This window comes from Caenorhabditis briggsae, assembly GCF_000004555.2.
Source record: "Caenorhabditis briggsae complete genome, chrIV, whole genome shotgun sequence".
Taxonomy (NCBI): Eukaryota; Metazoa; Nematoda; class Chromadorea; order Rhabditida; family Rhabditidae; genus Caenorhabditis; species Caenorhabditis briggsae.
This window is the reverse complement of record NC_013487.2, coordinates 9,262,308-9,271,209: the sequence shown is the minus strand read 5'-3', so window position 1 is coordinate 9,271,209 and position 8,902 is coordinate 9,262,308. Positions and strand designations below refer to the sequence as shown.

At 39.0% G+C, this 8,902-nt stretch overlaps 5 protein-coding genes across 5 annotated transcripts in view; 1 reads left to right on the top strand and 4 right to left on the bottom strand.

Moving 5' to 3' along the window:
* Nucleotides 1-399, top strand: part of CBG06274 — a gene marked incomplete at both ends in the record, with an annotated part of 15,644 nt that extends 15,245 nt beyond the window's left edge. Inside the window, 1 exon segment of the mRNA XM_002633456.1 lies at nt 160-399. Within this exon segment, the coding sequence (XP_002633502.1) occupies nt 160-399 (240 nt within the window).
* A 207-nt stretch (nt 400-606) lies between these two features.
* Nucleotides 607-2,485, bottom strand: CBG06273 (the record flags this gene model as incomplete). The annotated part of the gene is made up of 4 exons (XM_045235697.1): nt 607-912; nt 960-1,630; nt 1,681-2,105; nt 2,151-2,485. 4 exons carry the CDS (start codon nt 2,483-2,485, stop codon nt 607-609), a joined length of 1,737 nt encoding a protein of 578 aa, XP_045093021.1.
* Nucleotides 2,486-3,093: 608 nt separating this feature from the next.
* Nucleotides 3,094-3,777, bottom strand: CBG06272 (the record flags this gene model as incomplete). The annotated part of the gene is made up of 5 exons (XM_045235696.1): nt 3,094-3,151; nt 3,258-3,405; nt 3,452-3,566; nt 3,612-3,687; nt 3,731-3,777. 5 exons carry the CDS (start codon nt 3,775-3,777, stop codon nt 3,094-3,096), a joined length of 444 nt encoding a protein of 147 aa, XP_045093022.1.
* A 370-nt stretch (nt 3,778-4,147) lies between these two features.
* Nucleotides 4,148-5,386, bottom strand: Cbr-erl-1 (the record flags this gene model as incomplete). Its single annotated transcript, XM_045235695.1, has 6 exons — nt 4,148-4,259; nt 4,302-4,384; nt 4,455-4,768; nt 4,814-4,939; nt 5,015-5,204; nt 5,285-5,386. The coding sequence occupies 6 exons, from the start codon at nt 5,384-5,386 to the stop codon at nt 4,148-4,150; spliced, it is 927 nt and encodes a 308-aa protein (XP_045093023.1).
* A 399-nt stretch (nt 5,387-5,785) lies between these two features.
* On the bottom strand, nt 5,786-8,372 carry Cbr-hpo-12 (the record flags this gene model as incomplete). Its single annotated transcript, XM_002633452.1, has 8 exons — nt 5,786-5,946; nt 5,997-6,672; nt 6,720-6,817; nt 6,860-6,994; nt 7,357-7,549; nt 7,599-7,874; nt 7,921-8,151; nt 8,196-8,372. The coding sequence occupies 8 exons, from the start codon at nt 8,370-8,372 to the stop codon at nt 5,786-5,788; spliced, it is 1,947 nt and encodes a 648-aa protein (XP_002633498.1).
* Between the last annotated feature and the right edge of the window lie 530 nt (nt 8,373-8,902).

Here is an 8,902-nt window from a genome sequence, read left to right as displayed (position 1 = left end):
CTCAAATCACCGTCCCTATTCGCCAGCTTTTTTAGAAAAATTTCGGGAATTTCGGATTTTTTTTCGAAATTTTCCGGAAAAGGATAGGAACATACAAAACTTTTCAAACATTTCAATGCAAAAAAAAGGTTGAAATGCCCCTTCAATTCATTATTTCAGAAAGAAATCGTTCAATTGGACACCTACAAATTAGCTCGTTATCGAACTGAATCTATTGTGAAGGAATGTGGATCAAAGTGTGAAATGATTGATTACGAACCCTTGCTCTTCAATAAAACCACAAATAGATTCGAGTTTTTCGATAGCACAGGATTCCTTTACTTCACCGGAATAAACCATCTCTCTGCTCATGGAATGGAGTTAGTGAGACCACTTTATACAGAAATTTGTAGAAAGTTGGCATGATCCATCTGCAGTTGTCGTTCGATTCAAACTTTTTTCCTACTGGTATTTTCTAGCTCTAATTAGATCTATTTATGTTATATTATTTCGATTATGTTAATTTATTTAGTAAAATAAAAACAATTGAAATATAAGAATATGAAATGTTGACAGAATTCTGAAAAAACAGATATAACATTTTAAGAAGAGAGTATTCCTGTTTCATTAGTTCGCTGGAGTGGAAGCTTCACTGTGGCTTTTCGGTGTAACACACTCCACATTTTCCTCTCTGATTTTTGCTGCATACAGTTCTTGTCGTATTTTAGCAGCAGCATTAATTCGTTGTCTTTCCTCTGCTTCTGGGGTAATCTTGTGAACTGAGTTCACATCTACTCGTGGATTAGACTCATCTGGTCCATAATGAACTTGTTTTCCTTGTTTTCGGTAGACTCCTTCTACCGCTGATCGTTTGTACTCTGGCTGAATGAAGACAGTAAGAGTAGCAAACATCATAGCGATGCCGATAATAATCTGAAAGCAATAAAAACGTGAATTTCCAAGTAATGCAAGAAACTTACGACAAACGCAGCGGTATACTTTTTGGGCGAGTTGGTCGGGCTGTGTGGTTCTGTTGCTGAAGTTCCGCATACCTGGATGCTCGAAATATGAGTATCGTCTTCTCCGATGATTTTAGAGAAATTTTGTAAGATCAGGATGAAAAAAAGGCCGAATAATTGTCCGAAAATAACGATTAATCCGGAAGCTACCTCAGAAGCAACCGGATACGTAGCCTCTAATGCTAACTCCAGTCCAACAGGATATGCGGCAAGACCACATGCACCGAGAGTACAGGCGAAGACGATAAGCAGGAATCCAACAATTTTTCCTTCAAGATTGGTGAGCCAAATAAAGGCGATTCCGGAAATAACAGCTCCGCACATCAGAGCCATCACGGCCTCTCGATAACACTTTTTCCTGTCAATCACGAATCCGACCGCTACAGATCCGATAACTCCACTTGTGATCATGACTACAACACAGAGTCCAGCCATCAAGTTTCCACGACCAACTGGGCAGAGCATATCAAACATTTTTGCGTAAAGGCTGTTGAACATTCCAATTCCTCCACCAAGAGAGAAAAACAATATTACATATGTTGGGTTTTTGAAACAAGCCTTGATGCTTTCATGATAGGTGACTTTGGATCCCATATGATCATTGCCGTCAACTTCTTTGCTGCGGCTGCGAACTGAAAAAAAAAACTCTAGAAGTTAACTAAATTTGTATCAATGAACTCACAGTAGCTCCTCCACTTCCTATCACGCAAATACCGAGCAATACTAGGTTTAGCATAACAACATCTTGAGATGATTGAACTATCAGAGGCGAGATGAGATTGGCCATCAAGATTCCAAGTGGATTCCACAGAAAAACCAATCGTGGTGGCAATTGTTCTTTGATCGCGAGGGAAATATGTATTTGAGATGGTTGATGGAAGATACATGAGGAACGGATATGAGACTGCAGCAAATCCCTGACCAATCAGGACAAAGGAACCACGGTCGTTTCCATTGAAAGACCATCCGGATGATGTACGAATTAATGCGCCACGAACATTCGCGAATGCAGCGATTAATAGGGAGCCTCTGACTCCAGCGATGCCGCCGAGCCACATTCCCCAAAATCCAATTGGAATGGAAATAAGCATGTAGACGGCAGAAAGCCTGTAATACGAGCAATCATTTTTTTTCAATAAAGTTGAATTTTGCTTTACCAAGTTGAAGTGTTTCCTCGAGAATAAGCATTGACATAGTTTCCAACGGACGCGGATGCAATGCCATGAGGCGATGTTCGAAAAGTTCAGAATAGCGAACATTATTAACACGAACCACCTATCCCATTTTTGATCATCATAATCGTAATTGGATTTTATGCCTGCGTTTGATGATCGTGGTGTTCTTTGAGGTGTTGGCGGACGATCTAGAACATCTATATCTTGCGCCGAATTGAGCATTGCATCGTTCAGAGGTGGAGTTTCATGCACTTCTTGTTCAAGTGATCCAACTCGGCGGAAATCGGCCATTTCATGTTGTTCTGATGACATTTCTGAAAAAGGTTGATCACAGAAATTTTTACGAATACGATTCATTCGAATATAAAAGATATAAACATCAATGAGAGTTCAAGTTTAGGAAACGAGCTGTTGAAGTCTTGGCATTATCAGTGATGAAAGGATGATTCACAATGAATTGAACCGATTCGCTAAACTTGCGAGCCATCATTTTTTCAGCAAGAATTATTCCGTCGCTAGAAATCGTGAAAGGAGAGCCAGCTGGATTACCAGAACCAAACTCATAGCCAGTTAAGCACCGAAAAAGTACATTCCCTAGCTGTGAAGTGTCTTCAGCACGAGACTCCATCCTGAAACACAATTCTCAGCAAAAACAAGACATGAATCATCGCAAAGGTTTACGACGCTTTTCATGGGCAATAAACAACACAGTTTTCTTTTTTTTGGTTAAAAACTGTTTTTCATATATCAATCCGAATGAATCGGAGTCTCAGTGAAGACAAAACCATCTAAAAAACCTTTTACTCAAAAAATGCATCACGGAAAAGAAGAATTTGAAAATTCAAAAAGTGTGTCAAGCTTTTCGTGCCACATAAAATACAGTAAGAGCTCTTTAAAGGCGCACCAACTGCAAATTACTGTTAGTCATGTAACGAAGATGCATTTCTGTGGCGCGCCTTTAAAAATCTTACGGTTTCGCTCAAAAAATAATATTTTTCATATTTTTGAATTAGTTTTTAATCACTTGATTTGTCTATTTTCTGCCTATCGGATTCATCGATTTTTAGAAATTAGGAAAACAAACAACTTATGGGCATCCATTTTTCTGGCATGCGATCTGCTAGTCAGTATGCAGAAGGAGAAGTCGTCTTTCATTTTGAAAACTTTGTCAATAGTAACAGCTCCGTGAACAATTTGATTACTGTGAAGCTGGATTAGCGCATTCGAAACATCTGAAAAACAAAAAAAAATGTTTTTGTTTTTTCAGGCTTGAATAACCCCGAATGATTGCAGCTGTCATCCAATCTGGAAGCGGAAAATTACCGTACTCCTCGAAGATTCCTGCCAGAGACTTCTCCGCATTCATAGTAGAAGTGATAACATATGATGTCTTCTAAGAAAAAAACCTAATTAAGTTTTTTTTTAGTTTGTTTAGTACCATGTTCTCATTTTTGGAAGATCTTTTGAGTCTCGACAATGCTTTCGTCACGAAATTATAGTTTTCGGAGACTTGGCTGAAAGAGAAATTTGGAATATAATTTCTCAACACCACCCTACTCGTAATCCATAATTAAACTTTCGTCGAGACTTTCACGATTGCTCATGTTGCTTGTCAGGATGTACTGCTTCCCGGGAGTCGACACTTCTTCAGATACAGATTCTTGAAATTTGAATGTCTTGATGACCTACCATTACAATCACTAATTCTTTTCATATCTAATCGAGTATTTCAGAACTTTTCCAGTTTGAACTTACGAAAATGAAGAGAGATTCTTGTGGTTTTCTAAATGAAAGCAGCAAAAGGAAGGTCAATGTGAGGTTGCAAAGTTTATCAAAAACTTTTTCAAATGCTGTGATAATAATACAATAAAGACATAGAACGACAATTGGGCAGTTGGAGGTTAATTAATTTGACAAGAGTATGAAGCACCCGAGAAAAATAGAGAGCATGTCAACGAGATAATGCAGTTTATTTTAATCATTTGCTGGAGTGTTTCCCAAAACGAAAGCTTGAGGAATACTGTCTCCATAGAAGATTTTGTTGTTGGCAGCGATGGCTTGAATCTTCTGCAATTCCAGATACTCTCTGTAAATAATGGATTTTTGAAAGAATTTGAAGTTTTAATACATACTTTGTGAGAAGGATTTTGTTTGAAGCAGCTTGCTTTTCGGCTTTGTAGAACTCCGCATTGGCTTTGGATTTTTCGGTGGCTGGAAAATTTTTTTCAGTTATTTAGCACGAACGTTAAAAGCTGTTTATCTCACCCAAGTTACTCTCTGCTTCCAACTGATTCAACAACTTTTGAGTTTCTTTCTCCGTAATCATTTGTTTTTGGTGGATCAAGGCAACCTGTGCAATTTTTTCAGCCTCAATAACCGCTTTCTTTCTCTCGGTTTCTGCGAGTTTCTCCACGACTTTCTGAGTTTGGTGTGCAACGAGAAGTTTCGTTTTCTCAGCTTCCATCATTTCATAATTCAAACGGATAGCTTCTGGGATTTTTGGTTTGGTCACTCGCACTGCTTGAACAAAGAGTCCTGGAGCCATTTTCAGAAGGTCAATTTGGAGAGCGTTTTTGATTTCCTCATCAATTTTATCTAGAAAAAAGGAATGTAAATTATAAGAAGCAAATTTATATTCACCGAATAGATCAATGTAGACTTCTTGAAGGGTGTGACTACTGCAGAATTGATTAACTTCGTGATGTACTTTGTTGAAGATCAGGGGGCGGTCGTATTCAACGGTGTAATTCTTCACGATGGCATATACTGAAAAATAATAATTTGTTTTTGAACCTACTGTAACTATAAAAACATTCAAAATATGAAAATTGAAGAACCTACCGCTGTCTTGAGATAAGATGTTCACGACCTCAATGCGGTCGAAATAGATCATAACTCCTCCGGATGTTCCGCAAGGGACGTTTGTTGCCTCGTCGGTTTGAAGGGTCACTTGGACCGATTTTACAGTGGTCAATAATGGAACATGTAAATGGTATCCAGGTCCTGACACGGATTTAAGCAGAGCTCCACCCTAAAAAATGTTATGAGACTGATAAAGTCAGAAATACAAATTCTAAAAATCGATTTTAGAAAGATTTTGGATTAACTTACTCGATAATAGACGCCAACATGTCCTTCGTCGATTTTGTGAAGTGCTTGACTGAATATGATAATCCAAGCAGCGAGAAGGCCGAACGCCAGTTCGGTCAACATTTCTGAAAACTGATAATGTAAATGAGGAATTGGATTGAGGTTTTCCCCTCGAGAGCAACACGACGCGTCTCAACGCCGTCATTACTCGATATACGCAGCCGCACAATTGGTGAATATCGACGCAGGAAAAGAGGGTTGGTGCACCACTAGCAGAGGTCTAAGCGCGCCTACGTCATCGTTGTCTTCTTCTTACACTCGGTTTCACAACGAAAATATGCGATGCACACATTTGAGTATGTTTCATTATACTTGCTCAAGGAAAGTTTGGCTTCAAAGAAAAACAACTGAATATATATTTCAAGAGAAAAATCCACCTGAAATTGAGAAAAAATTCAAATGGCAATGACAAACTTTATGAAAAGTATGAAACTTTAAGAAATAAGTAGATGCAGTAGAATTCTAGTCTGATTTCCTCTTTTCTGTCGTCATCCGCAGGGGAATTCGTAGAGTGGAAATGGAGAGAATCAAAATAGCTTGAGTGACGAAGATCACTGTAAACACCTGATATGAGAATATATCAATGAGATACGCGAGAGGTGATCCAGCGAATATGGCACCAACTGAAATATCACAAAATTAGAGCATGATTTTGGATATATCGACGAAATACCTGAGGCAATGAAACTGATAAAAGCAGAACATGTTCCTGCTACAGTTCGTGTTCCAGCCTGTGATCCAATAAGACACCATATGTTGAATGATCCATTAACGAAGAAACCAGTGAAGAAACTAATAATCGTTGAAGACTTTTCGAATTCAAAAACTCCGATTGCCACAAGTAACATTAGTGTAGTGTATATCACTCCAAGAATCCTTCTGGATGGGTCGACCCCAAACTTTTCTCCAAGTTTATCCAGCATCACTCCACTTGTCACTATTCCAATGAGTCCACCCAGTTCATAAAGAAATTGGAATGTGGTTGGAGAAATGTTTTTCTCAGTTAGATACAGTGGAGCCCATGTTTCGCATATAGTTCTTAATTCCATCGAGAAGAAGTAGACAATCGCAATATGCCAGATAACCGGACTCTTCACAATCGAAGTAAGTTTAGTCGCATCGCCTTCTTCCAATTCACTTTTCTTGATTGGCTTTACTTCTTTCCTTATTGCGTCTTCAGTTATTATCCATTTCTTGCAAGTTAAAGCGGATACAAGTACCAAAAAGCCAGTGTTGAATTCAAGTGTTCTCCAATAAAACGATTTTGAAAGTGGAAGTATCATTCCTGCAAATGTACTTCCACAGCCAAGAAGAGAGAACATTGTAGCGTATGAAGAATCATCGAACCACTGAAAACTTCAAGAAATTGAATTAAATTTGAATTGATATTACTCACCGATGCTATCAATTTAGTTGCTGGTACCCATCCAGCGCCTTGGACACCTCCAATCATAGCCATAACAAGTTCAATTTGCCATACAGCACTCGCAAATGCTAAATGCAACTTTTATATACGTGTTTTCAAAGAAGTCTCACCTAGACATATTGATGAAGTACAGCATAACAGAACACCTCCTATAAAAAGTCGAGAGCTCGATGTTCGATCAGCTGCAGTTCCAAAAACAAGCTTGCTGACAGTGCAAGACGCAGCATGAATTGAAACTATTCTACCTGAATGTTCGCATTCTATAGTTTCTAGAGACCTAAATGAAACTCGCATAGATTGAAAGGCCCCAGAGAAATCATTGTGAATTTATTGAGCTCAATGTATAAAAAAGATTAGAAACAAAACTAGAACAGGAAACTTGGCAATCATATACGGATTCATAGATACAACCTGTAATTCGGGTCAAAAGCAAAGGCACACACATATTGACAATGTTAAAAAAGAAATTAGAAACAGGAAAAAAACAAGATTATTAAAGTATTATATCCTAATCTAACCAGCTAGTCTCCTGAAATTTCTACCTATTCGTCTGAATACTTGTTACGTCTGATAAGATCGCAGAACATTTCATAGAAAAGAAATGCACATCCTGAGTTTGCTGCTGCTTTTATTTGACTAGGCCATAATCCTTTGAAGAGTCCATACCAACTCTCATGTTTCACTACCATCACAATCGTTTTGAAAAGGCCTTGACTGTAGTTACTCGTTTTTCCGAAACCCGCTCTTTCGAATCCGTTCATTTGTAATCGATGCCGGACCATATCCAAGGGATAGAGTACCTGGAACAACGTTGAATTCAAAAATGAATCATTTTCGTGTTTCACTCACCGTTTTAGCAACAGTTCCGGCCATTGCTCCACTTAAAAGAGCACCAGTTGATTCATATCCTGTGAAAGGCCAAAGATCCATGAAACAGTTATAAAGGGCGAACTGCATTCCCGTGAATGGGGCGATTTGCACAACACTGGGAATCCAACCCCGGAAATATCCAGGTATCCCTTCCTTCTCCCAGATGTGTTTCACTGCGTGCATAGTTCCAGTATATACTGCATGTCCAGATTTTTGCGCAACTAATCTAGTTCGAATTACGTCTAATGGCATTGCCTGTAATAATTTCAGAATGTTCCTATTCAATAAAAACTCAACTCACAGCTGTCATTGCAAGGCATCCGCTAAGAGCTCCGCACATGAAATCAGATGTAGATCGGATGCTTTGATCGTCGGACGGAACAATTTTCGCTGCTTGTCGTGAAAGCCATTCGAAAGATGAAAATTGAACCAGACCATATGTTGCAGATAATCCCTGTGCTGGTATATGTCCTTTCCAAAACGCTTTCGCGCCTTCCTCTCGTGTAATTAGAAACACCGACTGCATGACCCCCTGTAAATAAGTGGATACGAATTCAATTATTGCTAGCTTCATACCTTATATTTTCCCGACTTTCTGCCACGAATCGGCTCCTCCTGGAGTTGAAATCTAATTTTAAGGACATCGAGTGGCTGAATAATCATCCGAGTTACAATTCCACTGGCAAGTCCAGCCTCACTATATTCGGCGGAGGTGAGCGGCTCATTTATAGCCTCCGGATGGTAACCGACCATAGTTGAGTTCGCATTCGTAGCAGATCAAAAAATAGGAAACTGCTTCACCAGAGAACAAGAACGGTAATTAAGGTGATGAAAAGACAAATACGAATGAGAACAGAATAGAAAAGAGAATGAACGTACAACGAAAACAACCGAACATTCCGGGGCCTTTCAGTATTCAATGCGCTTTTTCAACTGCGAAACCAACCTATATCGTCATTTGTTATTGGAATTTCCTTTCGAATCTCAGAGAGGAAGACCATGGGGAGTCGACGGAACACAACGTATGCCACGTAGATACTGAAGATGGCGCCAAATTTGACATAGTTCGATGTTGATGCTGACATTGGTGCGGTGTCTAGTAGAGTTTCTTGGTTTTGTTTGTGACAAGATTATATTATATAGAAAGAAGATGAGTCAGGAAACAAAAGAGGGTCGCATGATTCAGGAATGACTCTGATTAGAGCCGGCAATTTCTATTTTTAAAATGGTAAACAGATGAGCAGAAGAAGCTTGCAGTTGGATTCATCATTGTGCTGGTAGAG